This window comes from Peromyscus leucopus, chromosome 1 (genome assembly GCF_004664715.2).
Source record: "Peromyscus leucopus breed LL Stock chromosome 1, UCI_PerLeu_2.1, whole genome shotgun sequence".
Classification (NCBI taxonomy): domain Eukaryota; kingdom Metazoa; phylum Chordata; class Mammalia; order Rodentia; family Cricetidae; genus Peromyscus; species Peromyscus leucopus.
In genome coordinates, this window is record NC_051063.1 from 2,629,300 (window position 1) to 2,649,744 (window position 20,445).

Genomic DNA, 20,445 nt, shown 5'->3' on the forward strand with positions numbered 1-20,445 from the left:
GAAGAGAGGGAGAGAGAGGAGGAAGAGGGGGGAGAAAGGGGAAGGGAAAGGGAGATGAAGAGAGAGGGGTGGGGGGAGAGAACCAGTTGTATTCTGAGGACCAGAAGCCAAGACAAGGAGCAATGAAAATATGGGGAAGCCACTGGGAAAAAGAACAGAAGGAAACATGGGTCAGGATTCTCCAGAGAAACAGCACAAAGTGGATTCTATCTATATTTTAGTTTGATAAGAATTGACTCATATGACTGTGGGTCGTGTCCAAGGATATGTAGTTAGCAAGCCAGGAGAGCTGATCCTGCATGTTTGAGAATCAGGTTAAGTCTGAAGATGGGAGAAAAATAGTACCCGAGGCTCAGCAGGGGGGGAAAATGCACTTTCCACTCAGCCTTTCTCTCCTTAGAGTTTCAGTGGGCTGAGGGAGGCCCTCCACACCTGTGAAGGCTGTCCGCTCAGACTGGGGACTCTGTTATCCAGACACATGCAGAGCACACTCAGCCAAGTGTCCAGACAGGCTGAGGTCCAGGCAGTTGATACACAAAATGAACCGTTGCAAGGTGTAATGAAGAACAGACCGAGAGAAGCTTCAGGCTAAAATGTCTGCAAGGAAAAGGGGAAGGAAAGCAGGGTTGAGGCCTCTGCAGAGAGCTGAGAAAGCCTCAGGCTGGATGAAGGAGGTCCCAGTAGAAATCAGCTGATTGTAGTAATGCTTTCCCATCTGGCAGCAGCAGCCTAAGGAGGGCATTCACTGATGTGAACACACTGCAGATCCTACAGTGTGGCAGTTGGAAGGTGTCACAAAGATGACCCTGCAGACAGCAGGGTACCCGTTACAGACCTGCTATGGAGAAGGGTCAGGTGACCTCAGGACTGTAGCTAGGTCTGTGTGGTGGAACATCCTGGAGAAGCCTTGTGATCCCTGCTGGACACAGGTCAAAGCAAGGCTCTTTATTAGCTATCTTGTTATCACTGTGAGAAAACAGCTTAAACAGGTCCATCTTACATAGAACCAGGGAGGTATTAGACGGAATACTTGAAAGACAAATCATTAGAACGTCCATGGGGAATGGACTTCACATTGGTCAGTTCAGTGAATCTCCTTTATTAGTTCAGCTCAGCGGGCACGGTGTTCAAGTGGGTGGGACTGGAGGCATAGAAATTGGGGGCAGGTATCTAAGGAGTATATGAGGACTGTAGATGAACACCCTGTGGCAGATTTGACGGTAGTGATCTAGAAAAAGGCAAACATCTGCATGCTTCCTGAGTTTTCTGTGTTGTGTGAGTAGCTAGATAGGGGCAGAAGATATGTATTTAGAAGCTGAGTATTGCCTAGACTGTCCCCCCAACCTCTCTCTCTCTCTCTCCCTCCCTCCCTCCACCCCTTTTCCTTCTGACAAACAAAGTCTCCCCTATTTTGAGCTAGCCTTGCACACACTACATACAGATGATGGCCTTGAACTCCTGATCCTCTTGGCTCTCCCTCCTGAGTGCTTGCATCATAGGTGTACACTGCAACACTTGGTTTATGGGGAGCTGAGGACTGGACCCAGAGCTTCGTGCATGCTGGGTAAGCATTCAACTAAGTGAGCTACACCCCCCAGCTGCACCAAAACCAACACCTCAAACAGTTTTTGCTTTTTAATTATCCAGGGAAAATACAGCCAAACAGTCAATTCTCCAATCCCCATCCCTGTAGCCAGAGGCTGTAACATATGTAAGAGGCAGACATGTGAAGCCTTATGGGGATATATTTGTTCTCAACTAAAAGGAGAGTGGCAGTGTCTAAAATAACAAGATGAATATTTATAGCTGAGAAGCCATCAGAGAAAATAAAATGATCATAAATACATTAAAGTAATAAAAATGGGGAAAAAGAGGGAGAAAAATGAATGAAACAAATGGGAAACAGGATAAGAGACCTAAAGCCAAACACATGAGGAATCACATTGCATTATGACCATCTCAGGATGTTTATGTGGCCAATAACAGCATTAAAAATACATAGAACAAAAATATCAAGGGAAAAAACCCCAGACAATTGCACAGTTAGAGCCAGGAACTTCTATACTCTTACCCCGATAGTCAATAAAGCAAGCAGATAGAGAAACATCGACCTGGCTTCATATTTTAGAAGTCTGTCTCCAATAACAGCAGAAGGGACATTCCTCTCAAAGCCACACACATTTCTACCATGACAGACTGTATTTGGGGCCAGAAAATAGGTCTCAGTAAAGAAAATGTACTCAAAGATACAAAATATTCTCAACAGTGATGGTATTAAAGGAGAAACCAATAACAAAAGATACCTGGAAAATATCAAACCAGGGAATATTCTCTCCCTAGTTTAAGGTTCAAAGAATAAATGGAAACAGAAAGCGTTTTCAATTTAACTGAGAAAATGCAACATTTCAAACAGATTGGATAGCACTGCATTTCTGCAGTAATTATAGGGAAACTTGAATTGCTGCAAGCTAATATCAAAAAAGAAGAAACAGGGCTGGAGAGATGGCTCAGGAGTTAACGTGCATGGGTTGTGCTCCAGGGAACTTGGATCTGATTTCCAGCACCCACATGGAGGCTCCCAACCATCTGTAACTCCAGTTCCAGGGGGAATCTGATGCCCTCTTCTGGCCTCTGTTGGCACTGCATGCAGACAGCACATGCAGGCAAGATACCCATACACAAAATTAATTTAGAAATATCTTTAACGGCAGACAGAAGTGAATATCCACACACAGCTTAGCTTCCATGTTGAGAGAGGGAAGGAAGGAGAAGAGGAGAGGGAGGAGAAAGGGACAGAGAGACAGTAAAACAGAGAAAAGAGAGAAGAGAGAAGAGGGAACACAGAGAGAAAATACAAAAGGGTAAGCTGAAGAAAAGAAGAGTAGAAATCAATAAAACAGAGGGGAAAAGGCGATTTATAATATTTCAAAGTGGAAATAACCTGAACAATGAGCACATTGTAGTATGTCCATTCACTGGAATACTACTATACAATTAAAAAGGAACCATTACTACTCTCAGAGATATGAACCAGCATCAGACTGTTGAAATATATTGAAAGGATCTAGACAATTTGGAATGTCTCCATATGATTCTATCTAACATTCTAGAAAATGCACAGTAATTTACAGATACACAAAGAAAAGTGTCTGCTAGATACTGGAGTTATGAGGGAGACAGAGGCAAGGATTAAAATGGAAAGGAATAGGTGTGCTCATTGTTTTCTTTATGGCAATGATTTACCAGGCCTACAATTAGGGCAAAATTAACATAACTTTACACTTTATATGTGTGTAGACTGGTTATGTCAATCATAAAGGTACTTTTAAAAATAGCTTTCTTAAAAGTAAAGCTACTTTTAAAAATGCTACTTGATACAAAGAAGTGTTAAATCTGCTTTATTTTCTCCTATGTGTGAAACAGGGTTGTGTATTAAAATTCTTCGTGTCTTGGAATCATAAGACACAGCAGTAAACACCTTTGACCTGAGACTCTGCTGGCTGAGACATAACAGTGCCGACTCCTAAGGGATAATATGCAGAAGATAGAAATTGTTTTTAGATGTGTCAAGATCAGAGCATTCTGATGTCAAGCCCTGTAGCAGGAGGATCACAAGTTCAAGGTCAGCCTGAGCTATGAGATGAGTTTAAAGACAGTATAGATCAGTTAGAATCTTTCTCACAGTAGAAAACACAAAATGGGCACTTACGCAGAGTGTGTGAGTCCCTGAGTTTATCCCCAGGCATTCAAAGGCAAGATGAAGTCATTCTGCTAGAGGTTGGTAGGAGACCCAGGAGCATCCCAGCTTGTCATGACTGTTCTCTGATTGCCTCTGATCCAGTCTCTACACTGAATCTCATCTTCCTTTGCAACAGATATCCAACCAGAGGTGCACCCCAGGAAACCTACATTTCTTCCGTGTTTGTGAAGAGATGATCATGTGATAAAAATGGAACTGATGTATATGTAGATAGTTACAGCCTTGAATTCACAAAATGGTGCCTGAAATTGCCAATGGGTCTGTCTCATTATATTGTAAATGTGGCTGTTTATTTTCCCGTCTCTAAAATTGATTGACACAGAAATGAAATTTTGAAAGGAAAACCCTTGCAGATAGAATTTCATGGTATTTTTGAAGTGACTTTGAATTCTTGCCCTGCTCAAAAGCAGGCTTGATGTTGCTGGACAGATCTTTTAGTCTTTGTGTGTGAGGTCTCTGCACTGTGAAATGTGTATCCCACCACAGGGCACCTAGCTAGTGTGAGGGCTCAGTAGTCCTGGCAGAGTGCTTCAAATGGAAGGCTGCTCTCCTGCTAAGCTGCTTCAAGCATGTTGGTCTGTTTCCACATCACGTTATGAGGTAGAGAGAAGCAAATGACCTGTCCACAATCACTCAGTGAGTGAGGGGCACAGCTAGGCAATATCTCGGCATGATAGTCTTGCAACACCTCTGTCTGCATGCCGCAGTGTGAGGAATGCCAGCAGAGCAGCCAAGTCTTTGTTACCTACTTGGTTCTCCCTGCTCTCTCTCTCTTCTGTACTGGCCCAGATTTTCTCAAGGCACCTTTGCCATGATCTACTGAAAGGAGACTCTCCTCACCAAAACAAAACAAAACAAAACAAAACAAAACAAAACAAAACAAAACACAGAGAAACTAACTGTGAGCACTTGTGGTCACAAGCTGGTTTCTCTTTGTGCTCCCATTAACTAGAGGTGTGCTTGCTTTTGTGTTCCTAGATATGAAACTTAAGACTTGACAACCACTCATGCAGAAAGAAAGTCATTTTGTGTTTGTAAATGGCCTTTGGAACATATTGGTAAAGAAAACACAGGAGAAATGAAAAGGTCTAGTGTTCTTGGCAACAAATAATAACCATTGCTAATATTTTAGCGTTAACATTTCCTGTCTGTTGTTCTGTATAAAAAGCAAGACAGATAGCCCATGGCATGTTGGTTGATAAACACAAAACCCCCTTACGAGCTCTGGATTCACCATGGACCCTCCTCCTCATGTTCTCTGTGTCCCACCCTGACCTTCCTTCTGGCTTCACTGCACCCGAGCCTTTCTGGGTAGCAGATCATTCTGTGCCCTCTCCACCCTGTCTACTGTTGCTTGGACAGCAGCATTTCCTCTTTCCATCTCAGTGCCCTAACTTCACCATTTCCCTATAGCTGGAAGTTTTCCTGTGTCCCACCTGGACCCTGCAGTAAGGACAATCTCTCCTGCCCAGTTCTGCAGCTGTTCAGACCCAAATAAACACACAGAGGCTTATTATTATTTATAACTGCTTGACCATTAGCTCAGGCCTACCACTGACTAGCTCTTACATTTAAACTCAGCCCATTTCTTTTAATCTATATGTTGCCACATGTTCTGTGGCTTTACCTGTGTGCCATTACATGCTGGTCCCTGGATGGCAGGCTGGTGTCTCCTGACTCAGCCTTCCACTTCCCAGAATTCTCCTTGTCTATTTATCTTGCCTGTACATCCTGCCTGGCTACTGGCCAGTCATCATTTTATTTATCAACCAATCAGAGGAACATCACCCATCATTTCCCCTTTTCTTTCTATTTAAAAGGAAAGTTTTAACTTCAACATAGTAAAATTACATATAACAAAACAATTATCAAGCAAGAATTACAGTTATAATATTTAGTCTATTTGTATTTGGCAAAATTAAAGAAAATATTTTATCATCTATCCTATATTTGTGAGTCTAAAATTTTATATCTACCTTTTCTCTTATAACCAAAGAAAACCATAATTATAACTATCTAGTCTTCAACTACATCAAAGACCCCAGAAGGATATAATATTGTTTAAGTAAATAGAAAGAGCATTGTAAGCAACTTCCAAAAATCTAGAAAGACAGAGACAGCTGCCTATGGTGGTATTGTGTTCCCCAAAATATTGTGCACTCTAATAAACTTATCTGGGGTTAGAGACAGAATAGCCGCAATGTTAAACATAGAGGATAGGCAGTGGTAGCACATGCCTTTAATCCCAGCACTTGGGAGGCAGACCTAGGCAGAAATCCATGTGTTCAAGGATACAGCCAAGTATGGTGACTCACGCCTTTAATCCCAGAAAGTGAGCCTTTAATCCCAGGGAGTGATGGTAGAAGGCAGAAAGATATATAAGGCATGAAGACCAGGAACTAGAAGCATTTGGCCTGATTAAGCATTTGGCAGGTTAAGCTTTCAGGCTTCTAGTAGCAGTTCAGCTGAGACCCATTCTGGATGAGGACTCAGAGGCCTCCAGTCTGAGGAAACAAGACCAGCTGAGGATCCAGCAAGGTGAGGTAGCTGTGACTTGTTCTGGTTCTCTGATCTTCCAGTTCACCCCAATACCTGGCTTAGGTTTGATTTTATTAATAAGAACTTTTAAGATTCATGTTACAACTGCCTGCTTGGATAGTCATCCAAAGCTCCTCTGTAACATTGGGGCATCCATCTTCAGCCCATAGGCCTAGTCTCTCAGTCACTTTTCTCTGTGTTCTGTAGAATGTCTGGCAATTTCTTCTGTGAAGCAGGAACCTGAAGGACCATTTCATCTAGCAAAGTTCAGTTATCACCTTCCTATGGTCCTGCATGTCCATTTTATGTAACATTTTGTCAAGCAGTCCAGGCAAGAACAGTTTCTTGTCCAAATGGCTATTTTTGCCAAGAAGAAGATTAGACAGAAAAGGGTAAATGCTGTGGGATAATACTTTTGTGCACTGGTTTAATAAAACGCTGATTGGCCAGTAGTTATGCAGGAAGTATAGGCAGGGCAATCAGACTAAAGGAATTCTGGAAAGAGTCAGGAGTCACCAGCCAGACACAGAGGAAGCAAGATGTGAAGGCAGAACTGAGAAAAGGTACCAATCCATGTGGCTAAACATGAATAAGAATCATGGGTTAATTTAAGTGTAAGAGCTACTCAGTAATAAGCCTAAGCTAATGGCTGAGCAGTTATCAATAATATTAAGCCTCTGTGTGATTATTTTTATAAGCAGGCCATGGGACTGCAGGGCCCAGGCAGGACTGGAGAAACTTCTAGCTACATTTCCCACCTCCCAAAGCTATCCAGTCTTCTCCTACACAGCCTCACAGGACTTTTCTCTGTGGATAATTGGACACTTGTGAATCTGTTCTATGACATCTCTTGCTTCTGTTGATGGCCACCTCCACTGAAAGTCCAATTTCTCTATCCACTCTCCCCACCTCCCATTCCAGGTTCAACAACACTCGCCTTATGAGCAAACAGGTGAGCTCTTCTGTACCCATTTTAGCCACTGTGATGGAGGTTTCTAGTGGATGGTCACGATGAGTTTCTCTTGGCTTTGTTTTGGCAGAAGACTTCAAGGTCTGGAGGTGGGAAAGGTCTGGAGAACACTCTCCAGCAGAGAGCTGGGCCATCTGCGAAGGTTTCCAGAAGGAAGAGGCCCAACACATTCTATCTGCAGATTGAACACACATCTCCAGCCCACATATGACATGGGAGTTAAAGGGGCTTAAGAAGGAAAAGAAGCAAGCACCAGGGCGGGGCATGTGCTCATAACTAAATCTTTGTGTCTTGGGGTATGTTTCCAGAGTGGGCAATGCTGGGGTCAAGGTCACTGGGTATCACAGACCTTCTCTCTTCAGCAGCTGGTGCCATGGGCGATGAGTTGTGGCAATAGATCTGGACTCAAATTCTCATCACTGTCTAGTCCTCTTTTCTAAAGGCTTTTGGGTAATTGCCTCTAAAAGAGCTTTTAAGGGGCTGGGGAGGTGACTCAGAGGGTAATGAGCTTGTTGACCAATCCTGGAGGCCTGAGTTCAATCCATGGGACCCATGTAAAGTTGAAAGGAGAGAGCCAACCCTACAAAGCTGTGATCTGGTCTCCACTCATATATCATGATATGCATGCTGTGCTCTGGTCTGGTCTCCACACATATATCATGGTATCATATGCATGCTGTGCCCTGGTCTCCACATATATATCATGGGTTTACAGAATCCATTTCCCATCCTGTCCTCTCTGAGACAAAGGCTCCTACCCTGCTGGCTAGGTATGTGGAAGGAAGGTAGCCCAAAGCTACAGGTACCATCATGAGACCTCAGAGGAGGACTTGTAAGGGGTGGGGCATGCAGAAGAAGTGGAACCAAAAGTGAAGAAGAAGAAGAAGAAGAAGGAGAAGAGAAGGAGAAGGAGAAGGAGAAGGAGAAGGAGAAGGAGAAGGAGAAGGAGAAGGAGAAGAAGAAGAAATTCTGTTGATTTGGCAGATACCACTCAGCTAGGCTCAGAGGGATATGCGATGCTACTGGAGTGAAATCAAGCTGTTGCCATAGACCCCCAAATGCAATAGCTTATGTTATACAAAAATTTATTTCTCAGGTAACAAGCCTGGATGGGCAAGTTGTCCTGGCCAGTTCACAGGTGTGGTCCCATGAGGTCACCAGCAACTAGGCTCATGGGTCACTCTGACTCTTCAGGCCATGTGTTCCATCCTTGAGTCTAGTCTCTGATCCCAGGACAGGGGAGGAGGGCATGGAGAGAAAGCAGCCTTGTGGTGAATGCGGCCATGATGTTGCAAACATCTTTCTCTTGCGTCCTGTAGGCAGTGTGTCCCACATGGCCACCGGGACTCAGGGAAACAGAAGGTGTAGTGCCTCTGGCAGCTCCTCATTACTGTGGCAAATATCTGAGGGTAGGTTTGCTGTGTCTGGTGGTGCCAGAGATCTAGGTTCTGACTTCATTGTCTATGGAATGTAATGATACAAAGAACACCATAGCTGAAGGGCAGGCCCAAGTGTCTCACTTCAGGATCAGAGAGAGAGAGGGAGGAAAGAAAGGCTCCAGGACATGATATCAGCCACCTTTAGTGAACCCACTTTCTCCAACCAGGTCCAGCATCCAAAAGTTTCTAGCACTTTCCACTAGCGCCAATAAAACCATCATTGATTAACCAGAGCCCTCATGATCCAGTTGCTTCTCAGTGACTGATCAACTGTCTGAAAACTTCAGCTCCAGTACAAGAGAGAGCCTCTTGGGATCTACCTCAATAGCTTATCACCATGCATCCATCAGTGCCACATCTCAGGTCTCCATCAGTGCCAATACAACATGCACGGGTAAGGAGTGGGTCTGCCAGTTATTTCTAAGACACCATGCCATTTCTGTCCTATATGAAGCACCCAACACTGAGGAATACTGTCACTTGCCACTAAAGGAGTCCCACTTGGAGACACCATAGCTTTGTGGCTAGAACAGTACTCCTCAACCTTCCTAATGCTGTGACCCTTTAATATAGTTCCTCATGTTGTGGTGACTTCAAACCATAAAATTATTTTCATTGTTACTTCATAACTGTAATTTTGCTACCGTTAAGAATTATAGTGTAAATATCTGATATGCAGGATGATAGGGAGACCCCTGCCAAAGTGTCGTTTGACCCCGGGGTGGAGAACTACTGGACTAGAAGTTTCATAGTTCATAACTTGATTCAGTAACCCAGATGGCTCAAGAAAATTCCAAGTAGGTCTCTAGAACTTTCCAAAATGAGAATCTAGTAGAGAGCAAAAGGAGAAAGTGAGGCTGGAGAAAGATCTAGACCTAGAACCATCTCATGGATTCCAGGGCTACCAACCAGCCTCATGTCTTGTGTCGGTCACTGGAGGACATTTTGGTTAGAATCATAGAGCCCATTCCCAAGATCTGGCAGTAGGGGGTGCAAGTGAAGTTCTAGGGCACAAAATTTAAGGAGACTCTAAATGTCAGAACTGTGTAAGTAATGAACTGCCATTGGCAAGACCCCGAAAATGCATACTTCTTTAAATCACATAGGTCACTTCTGCTAACTGTAGCACCATACAGCCCATAATAGCAAAGTATTTACTAAAAAGGAAGGAGCAGGTGTTCCAAAGAGAATCCAGACAGCAGTACTTTTCTCTGACTCCCACATGGACATCTTGTTGATAAGATACAGAAAATACCATCCACTAAAATAGAAACTTCTCACTGCATCATTGCAGAGCTAGACATTAACACCGGGTCAGTTGGTTCACTGGGTCAGGGCAGATACAAGTAACAAGAACATATACGCAACTCTTGCCCTGCCTTTGTTATTATTAGCAGTATGTGTCAATGCTAGGTGTTTTCCTCTGTTGCCCTCCACCTTATTTCTTGATAATTTCTTGATGTATTTATTTTAATTTATGTGTATTAAATTAAATTTGTGAGCCTGCATGAGTCTATGTGTACCACATGCATGCAGGAACCTGCAGAGGCCAGAAGAGGGGGTCAGATGCCCTGAACCTAGAGCTACAGGCAGTTGTGAGCTGTCTTATGGGTGTGGGGAGCTGAACCCCAATTCTCTGTAGAACAGTAAGTGCTCTTAACAACTGAGTCATTTCTAGCCTCCCACCTCATGTTTTTTGGACAGGGTCTTTCACTGATTTTTAGATTTCTCTGATTGGCTAGGCTGGCTGGTTATGGAGTCCCAGGTCTGCTAGTCTCTATCCACCCTCCCAGCACAAACACCAGCACCTCCATTCACCCCCTGCTTTTAGGGCTTTTAGAACCTGAACTTGGGCTTTCATGCCCATTGAGGCATCTCCCCAGCCTCTAGTCTTCTCGTTGTTGAGCTCATTTGAAGAAACCCAGAGGCTTCTGGACTCTTCTTGAACAAATGATAGGCTCCCCTAAGTTCAACACTTTCACCAAATGCCACTGAGCACCGAGGCTGAGGCTGTGTGGCACTTGTCCAGTACCTTTACCAAAAATAACTTGAGCTTCCACCCACCCCCTGCTGCTCACAGAGGAGTGTCACAGAAGCACACACAGCCTTTTCTCTGGCAGGTGAGACAGCTCCAATGAAAGCCACTTGGCTGTCACCAGGGAGGAGTTTGCTCTGCACCAGGTCACTGCTCCACCAGCCTTCACTCAATAAAGATTGATGACTTGGAAGTGACACCTGATCAGGCGGAAGAAAAGGTGGAACAGATCTGCTCTCCAGGTACTCTGCTCCATCCATGCCTTCCTATGGCCAACAAGAGTGATCATGGTGCCTCACAACCTTCCATAACTCCAGTTCCAGGGGCTCTGATAGCCTCTTCTGACCTCTCTGGGCACCAGGCATACACTTAGGGCACACACATACATTGCAGGCAAAACATTCATACACAAAGATGAAATCTTAAAAAAATCTTCAATTATAAAACAAAAAACAAGTGTGAGTGCTCTGTGTGTGTGTGTGTGAAGAGCATGCTGTAGGATGGATCACTTACAAGTGTCTTCCACCTGCATGTGTGTGCACATACTGATAAACCAACGTTGTCAACAATCAATTAAAACTATAGGGATAGCGATACTTAGGAAATCAGTATAGACTATGCAGGACCAATTGGTAGCCTTCAGAGACTTTGGAAGCATGGAAGACTTCTTGCTGAAGCTGGCTTTCAAGCTAAGGTAGGAAAGATGAGATTCTTCTGTGGAATGCATCAGGGGAAACATGGTCCAATCAGAGATGTTTTAGCTAAGACAGTGTGCTTCAAAAGGCTGAGATGGCAATGGGGGTGAGGATGGAGCTCCGTTGGTGGGATGCTCACTGCCTAGCATGCACAAAGCTCTGAGCTCCATCTCTAGCCCTGCATAAACCAGGAGTGGTGATGCACACCTATTATCCCAGCACTCAGAGGGGGGGGGATCAGAAGTTCATGTTTATCCTTGTCTACAAGAGCAAGCATGAGGCTAGCCTGAGATACATGAGATCCTGCCACAAGACAGCCAGACAAACAACAAATAAAATGAGTATTTTTTTTAAAGACTGAGAACTAGAAAAGAGCCAGACAAGTTTAAAGCTTCAGTCAAGGGGATGCTTCCTAAATGTAAGCCAATTAACTCTGACCAGCCAGCTGAAACCAAATGCCATGTCTGGAGAAAACACCAATCATCTAAGGAAGAGGATGTAGAATTAGAGAGATGGATCAGCAGGTTTAGTACAAGGACCTGAGTTCAATCCCTCAGACCTATGTAGGGAAAGGTGTGGTGGCACAGGCTTGTAATACTGCTACAGAGTGGGGCTGGGCAGCTCCCTGGGTCTCACTGGTTCATGAAAGACTGTCTCAGAGACAAACCCAACAGCATTTACAGCGTGTGAGGTCTCTGACCTCCACATGCATCTGCATCCACATGAGCGAGCGTACATGCATGCACTTGCCCATACACACACACACACACACACACACACACACACACACACACACACACAGGCAGTATACAAAAGAGCTTACCTGCCCTGGGAGCAGAGGGCAGACACACTCAATTTGAAAACGAAAAGGAATCCAAGGAAGGAAATACATTTGTATGTTATAAAAACGAGTCTTAAGTGTTGAAACTGAATCAACAGTTTTAAACAATATTTTTGGTATATGGTAGAATTATCTAGAGGGAACGGAATTCCCATGTGATACTGTATCTGGCAGTGTCTAGCTGTGCATGATGAGTACTGAGCAAGTCCATAAACACTACTAGATTCTATATTTCTATGGGTCTCTCTCTCCCTGTCACCACTGGACATTGCTTAATTTATAGAAGAGTTAGGCTCTGCCCTGTGAGTGACATACCCCAGGCTATTGTGTGTGTGTGTGTGTGTGTGTGTGCGCGCGCGCGCGCGCGCACACACATGTGTGATATTAGTTTGATTTTTTTGAACCAACCAACCAAACAAAACTATATACTGCATTCGATCTTGCAATTAAAAAATCACTTGTTTCTTCCAATCTATTCTGGCATTTTTTAGTCTGATTTGATCTTCCTGTCTTCCATACCTGTTTTCTCATCTGTGTTTTCTGTTATTGTGAGCCACTCACTTCAAGCTTCTTATGCATTGATTTATTCTCTGTTCCTGTGACACTGTAATTGGTCTACAAGTGAAGTATTGGACAGATGTCATTCATAAGCACCTCTGTTTCACAGTTACTATGGCCAGTTTTGCCTAATAGTGCCAGCTCTTCTAAGCAGCCCTTCAAACGAGTTCACCATTTGCTCCTCTTTGGGTGAAGGATTGACAGTTAAAACATCATTTTTTCATGGAATGGAAACACAGAGACAGAGCAGATGGTTTACAATATAGTGAAGAGTGTTCCCCATCAGGACACCTGCTTTCTGGCTCTAACAATTTAGTCTCCATTCTATGACACATTCTTGGGTGATTTCTCTCCTTTGACTGACTAATACCCATCAAACCAGGATGACTAAAATGAGATTTCCCACAGAGAAAGGAAGTCATTCCTATGTCATCTTAGAGATGAGAGGATTTTGATGTCATCAGGCCTAACGACCTATGAAATAGATGACTCTTTCTCTGTGACTCTCACTGAAGGTCACCCAGCTCATTAGCTCAACTGGGATCACCTCTGTTGATCAAGAACGGTCTAGCTTTTCAGTAAGGAAGAGAAAGACCTATCTTGGAGATCGAGAAGCAACTTTATGCTTATGACATTGGCCCTACATTGGCCCTACATTGGCCCTACACTAATCCCTTTGTCCCTGCAGTCTTGGCCTTTGTGGTGGCCAGCTGTGGGATGGTGGGCAAGTCCCCACGGCCTGGTTCTTCTCAGCCTCAGGTTCTGCTAAATGTAGGTGCTAAAACCAGGATCACTCTTCCATCAGCGAAACACAGCCGGGATATACTCAGAGAATATCAGCACTGATCAACTTAACTTTGCAAGTTTGCTTAAGGAAGGTCATGGAATCAGGAGCTGGTGGATTCAAATTCTTCTCATCCCTGTCCATCCTAGTGTTCTAGGCCTCCACAGTGTTTACCAGGGGCAGCTATATTTTCAGGTTATGGAGGTCTATGTGAGAGCTTGGTAATTACACAAAGAAGTCATACCTTAATGGGTTCAGGGGAGCTGAACTGAGCAAATAGATACAAAGGTCAGGGCAGTATCTGGTACAAGCTAGCCACCTTAGCAAAGTCCTAAGATGTATTGATCACTTACACAGGGCCGAGATTTGAGGACAGAACCGTGACCAGGACAAGAGTCAGCTCCTAGGAAACTTACAGTCCTAATGGGAAACAGACTCAAACAAGAGATAGGGGCAATTGATACAAGCCTCGGGCTGGACAGTAGTGAGTCCTCACGAAAGGGCTGCACATAGCCTTGGAGATGGCTCTCTCTAGGTCACCAGTAAACCACATAGCTCAGTCTCTCTGGATGCAGACACACCCTTAATTAGCTCTTCTGGGGAAAAGATGGGGCTGAAGGGACAGGTTAGGGCACACACAGATGATAGAGTCCGAAGTCTGTTCTCTAAAAGACAGGCAGAAACTGGGAGCTTCGCCCCTCCTGATGGCTGTATCTGGCTGGGAGGGCGGGAGCGTACTCCTGGGGAGAGGAGGTGGGATCAGGGCAGCTGGGGGCCAGGTGAGCGGAGGCCGGGGGTGGGGCCCCGGGCGCTCCTCCTTCTGGGCCATCTCTGCCTCTTCCTTCCTCTCCTCCTCCTTTCTGGTCCTCCCCCTCCTCCTTGGAGCGGCTCCTCCTCCTGGCAGGCTGCCGCCCAGTCAGCTGACGCCGTGCTCCAGTCTCGCCTCCCCGCCACTCTCCCCCAAAGTGGCTGCTGGGCGCCGGCGGCCGCCCACTTTCAGGCTTTGGGGAGACAGGGAAAGAGATGTGCGCCTTCTGACGCCCGGTCTCACTGCATAGCCGTGTCAACTTTCACTCCCTCACTCTCTGTCCTGACCCTCCCCACATCCCTCCTCGAAGCCACTCAGGGTACCGTGCAGGCTCTGTGGGCAGCAGGGTTGCTGTCTGTCTGGGATGGCTTCCAATTTTAATGACATAGTGAAGCAGGGGTACGTGAGGATCCGGAGCAGACGCCTAGGGGTACGTATTCATCCTTCCCGTGCTCCTTGCTTGCGACTTCAGGGTCTGTGTCTGCAGCCAGCATCCCGGCGCTGGGGACTTGCCTTGTGCGGTGGCTCTCGCAGCCAACATCCCAGGTTACTGCGACTGCGGCGGGCGCTAGCACCAGCGTCTGGGTATGTCATGGAGCTATCTTTATCTCTCGGATGGCTTGACTTTCTAACGGTGGCCACCGGAGCCGGTTGACTTGGAATAAATATTTCCCGGTAGCCATGGGTGCTGTAGCTGGAAAGCCCGGCATGGTGCTGAGCCTACCGGATGTCCCCGGCCCGTGTCCCACTCGCGCCAACTTAACTTTTCCAGGGGGTGGATATAGGCCAGGACAGAGGGCAGATGCCCAGAGGGGGATCAAGGTCAGTGACTATTTGGTCCCAGGGACTCCATTTGCAAAGGTGGAGAGAGCTGGCCTTGAATAGGGCCAACTCCCTAGTAGAAACACAGAGCTAAATCCCCACTCTTGAGCCTGGGCAGTGGGTTCTGTTTTTTAGAATCCACCTTCTGAGTCCCACTGGATGATCATCTCGTGTGGAACATGGTACAGGTGTAGAGACCCTGGAATAGGAGAAGGAAGGAAGGAAGGAACGAAGGAAGAAAAGAAGAAAAAAGAGAGGGAAAGAAAGGAAGGAAAGAAAGGAAAGAAAGGAAGAAGGAAAGAGAAAGGAAGGAAGAAAGGAAGAATGAAAGAAAGAAAGAAGGAAAGAAAGAAAGAAGGAAAAAAGAAGGAAGGAAGGAAGGGAGGGAGGAAGGAAGGAAGGAATGAATTCTGGTGCCCCCCTTTTTAAGACTCCCTTCCTTTTCTCTTCTTGGGGGCACTTGAGGAGAAAACCATCCTGCCTTTGAGTTTTAAGTGATGGTACAAGGAAGGTATTGGAGTGTGTGTGTGTGTGTGTGTGTGTGTGTGTGTGTGTGTGTGCATTTTGCAGGTTACCTCATTTCTTTTTGCCATGTGTCAAATACTGTGGCTGTTTTTGTTGGTTTTGTTTGCCAGAGGCTGGGGGCGAGGCAGGGTTGGGGAGTAAGTTTACTTAGCAATGGAAGCTGGTGTTAGTGAGAGTGGTAATGGCCCAGCCTCGTGAGTGATCCACTGAGTATCTGTCTCCACAAATATGTGCCATCCATTACCATTTTTTTATTTGGTCTCTGGACTTGAAAAAAAAGTGCCTTTAATTTGATTGAGAATAAAAGAAATTTCTCAGTAGTAAATCTCACTAGAGAGGATTGTCTGCTGGCGAGAAACATCCTGGATTGTTATAAAACTCTGGTTCCCTTAGCCTATTTCTTTCTTTGCTTTTTTCTGCCTTGCTGGTTACTCTGTTTGAACAGTAAAGTTCTCATGTCTGTGACTGTCATAAACGAAGCATTAAGGAGAATGGTAACAGAACTAACCGACCTTACTGGATTTGCTACAGTCTCATTGATTTTCCCTGGGGTCTTCAACCCAGTGACTTCCTAGGGGAGGGGAAGAAATCCCAAGAGCATCACACTTTTTATTATCTGGTGGGTGACTGAGCATTACAGTTTTAAAGAGAGCGTTAGAAAGCCACATTCTAATCTTGCATTTACTCTATCATGTCAATGGAAGGGATTGTGACTAGACATTCATTCCATGCTAGAGAGCATTCCAACAGGAAGAAGACATGCATTATTAATGCACAGAATATGAATTATTCATGAGGATCAGAGTTGACGCCAAATCCTGACAAGGGTGATTTATAGGAAAAACTGGTTAACATCACTTTTGAGTCTTTTTTCTATATTACTATAATTGACACAATATAGTCTTGTGTGCATGCCAACAAATTTTGGATGGCTATTAGAGGCAAGAAGAGAGGGAACAGAATCTAGTTAGCATTTGTTTTATATTTACAGTATTTTGGGTAGTCCAGTTTCTTAAGATGTAATCATTTTGTTTGTGTTTACTCAAATGTACACAAGAATATTCATTGCATTATGGTCATCATTCATGGATAGAAAAGTCAGACTAAGATTGTGTAAAATAGGCCTTTTTTTGGTCAACCTTGGTTCTACCAGTAGACCAGCCTGCTAAAATAATCATGTGCTATAATTTGTGAATACAGCAGATTACATTGTCATCAGGACTGAGTGCCAAATAACATTTTGGTGGAAAGACCCTTGCAAAGGTGGAGGCTTCTTGTAGGAAGTAACAATAAGGACCCAGTATCCAAAGTCAAGCATGTTCGTAGTGTTAAGCCAGGCTGTAGAGAGCCTGGATCAGTACTTAATGTGTATATTCTGGGCACTGTGTGAGTCCCAGAGAACTAGCCAGCAGGCAGAGAGTATATGTTGGCACCTCTAGTGGCCATACAGAGTGAAGGATGACCTTGCAATTGGTAACTAATATGACAATGGCTTTATTAATGGAATCCAGACAAGAATCTGTGGAGAAGAGCCATGTCTGGGAGTGTTTATAATTAAACAAGTAAACTGCATTTCATGGTAAGCAGCTGTTGTGTCAAAGAATGTCCCCAGGTTTGGTAAAAGATAAGATAATAAGATAGGAATGAATTCTGCTTGTTTGACTCATTAGGTCTGTGACCTTTGACCTTTCCTGGCTTCAATTTTCTGATCTATACAGTGCATGTTATTTAAAGATGTTCTTGTGAACATCAAATAAGATAATATCTGTGCACATGCAGACAAAGTGCATAGTATTGATTCTTATTGCAGTACTGTCTTTAATGTAATCAGAGATGAGTTAAGGCTGGCAGATGCATTGAAGGACTGTTGATTTCCTTACCTTTCTATCTGAACATGTCCAAAGGCATATTTTATCATTTTTGCTATATAAGTTTTAAATATACTTTAATGAATACATCAAGACATGAAAGTGTCCATATTTTTGGGATCATGTTACGCTTTGATACATTTGTGGTTTAAATGTTTAAATCAGGGTAAAATCTTTATCCTCATTCAGTGAAATTTTTTTGTGCAGAATTTATTTAGCTATAGATATCTCTTTCCTATGGATGATGTTCTTATCAAAGATATGCATATAAATATATATGTAATATAGTTTATAATGTAAATAAGACAAGAAGCTATAACTAGGCAATTTGTCAATGGACAGAAGCAAGCTAGGGACACTTCTATGAAGAGTCACAGATGGGACAGCTTCAATTAAAGTCCTAAACATTGTCCTAAGCAATCAAAGTAGCTACTCTTTGCTTTAGATATCAGAAAGCTAAATGAAATTCAGTTCCTTTAATTGAGAAGTCTCTGTGTCTTCACGTCTGCACTCTCTAGAGTTATCCATACTGGCTCCTCCAGGTCTCAGGCTGTGCCCTGGGCACAATATTTGCTCAGGAATGTGGATATTTCTATTTGGGGAGTTGATGGGGAGGATGGGAATTATAGCTATCTATAATTACCTAATTCTCAAAAGACACTGGAGATTTCTTAGATGAGTGGAATAGGCGGTGTCTGCATCATTAACTCGCTAAGCGTGTTCTTCAGACGGATTCCATCCAGATCTTCATTGAGTTTGTTTATTTGCAATGAAAAGAATTTTCTATCCATAATTATCCTGGCTGATCTACAATGAAATTCTCAGAGCTTAAACTTAGAGCTTTTTTTCCTTATCTACATGCAGTTCCTCAATGACCTAGTGTTTATATAACCTTTCTTTGCTTATATCTAACAGCTTATCGGCACAGACTACTTGAGCTCCACTCTGGCCCATTTTCTGTCTGCTTACATCTACAACTGAAAGCCTAGGAGGTCTTAAGCTAAATACATGTGCAGCCGTGGTTGCCTTACACGTACTTGCTTCTTCTGATATTATCTTCATCTTAGCCATTAGGCAGCATTTCAGTTGCTCTGGCAAAGCTAACCCTAAGCCAGAAACCAAGGAAATCGGACACCATATCTCCCCTTCCCGTGTCTTACAGCAGTACAGCCTACTCATCAAGAGACCTTGTGAGCTCAGTCTGAGATCCATCTAGAATCTATGTCTTATCATCTAATCATCTGTAGGCACCACTCTAGTTGAAGCTCCATTCTTTCTTCCTTGTAGTACTGGAGTAACTGCCTAGTGTGCCCCCCAGTCTCCATCTTCGTTCCTTCCTTACTCTACACCATGTCCCCTGCAGCTGAGTGCTCCACTGACCAGCCTGTCTGTTCTCACCCCTCCCATGCCTCCGCTGCTTTCCAGGTGTTCCCTCCTCTCCTGTGCTCAGCTCCCACTTTCACCCTTCGCCTGGAGACCTTCCCAAACATTCTTGTTTTTTTGTCATCCCTGCTTCTGGATCCTAGATCTTTTTTTCCATATCTTACTTCCTTGCACATTTTAGTCTGAATACTTACTTGTTTATTACTTGTATCCCCCCACTAGGGAACATGGAAATGTCCATGCGATTTCTCTCTCCTCTCACTACAGCTGTGCCCAGAGTAAACACACAAAGAAAACTTTTAGAGTGAGTGGATGGGAGAAGGTTTCTACCACTATTGCCTCTGATATAAGGGTACATTAAAAAATCCCAGCATGATGATGAAGACTTGGTATGAGCTTTAAAATATTTACCAGCCTGATTATTCTGTAAGAACAGAGAGACTCTTGATATCCACCTAATACATGATCATCATAAGGGGCTCAACACAATGCTTAGCACAGAGAAAACCCAGTTAATATTTATTACTGCTCTGGTCTCATTCCTACAATTACTGCTGGGAGAGATGGCGGTACTTGGCTCCTTATTATTTTCCTAGCCTTTACCGCACTAACTCTTGTCTTCAAAGCAATCGCTGTTTAGGTAGAAGAACACACTTAATGTCCAAGGGATAGTTTATGTACAAGCACAGATACCACTGGCCACTGATGCTAGCTAGGGTAGAAGAAATTTGCCTTTATAAGATTTTCCATGTTATTTGCATAAATGTCCATAAGGCCTCCAAAGGAAACACACATCTCCTTGAAATGCCATTTTGAATGAACCTGCTGGGCCAGGAGATTTTCCTCTTAATTTGGATGTCTTGAAAAGCAGATAGGGAATGGGCAGATTTCAGTGAGACATATTTTCTCACCCCTTCATTTCCCTGTTTCATTTGGTCAACTATCGCAGAAAAGATTTCATATTTCATTTAAGTTTTTTAGATTTTGATTCATTTGTTACAGTGCCCAGATATATTTGATGCTTTCTAGCACTGTGACCAAATCATGGACAGAAGCAGCTCAGGGGATGAAAAATTTATTTTGGCTTCTGGCTCAGAGGCTACAGTCCACTGTGGCAAGGGAGGCATGGCGGCTGGGGTGAAGCCCCTTGTAGTAGCAGGAACTCAAAAGAGGCCTCTCCTGGAAACAAGAAACTCAGTCAGGAAGTGGAGCTGGGCTACAGCCTTCAGTGGCCACCCTGAGTGGACTAATGCCAGTTGGCAGAATAGCCCCAAATGTTTCACAGTCTCCCCAAACAATACTCCAAGCTGAGGCATGTGTTCTTACAGATGAGCCTGTGGGGGATGTTTCACATTTAAACTATAATACTGGAAAAATAAGTATCATCACTTGAAAAGCATATAAATAAATTATTGCCAC

At 44.0% G+C, this 20,445-nt stretch overlaps 1 protein-coding gene across 1 annotated transcript in view; it reads left to right on the plus strand.

The window, feature by feature from the left end:
- The first annotated feature begins 14,543 nt into the window (after positions 1 to 14,543).
- Dok5 (docking protein 5) overlaps positions 14,544 to 20,445 on the plus strand; it is a 153,996-nt gene continuing 148,094 nt past the window's right edge. Inside the window, exon 1 of the mRNA XM_028885104.2 lies at positions 14,544 to 14,858. Coding sequence (XP_028740937.1) covers positions 14,793 to 14,858 — 66 coding nt within the window. The 5' untranslated portion in view covers positions 14,544 to 14,792. The remainder of the gene's footprint in view (positions 14,859 to 20,445) is intronic.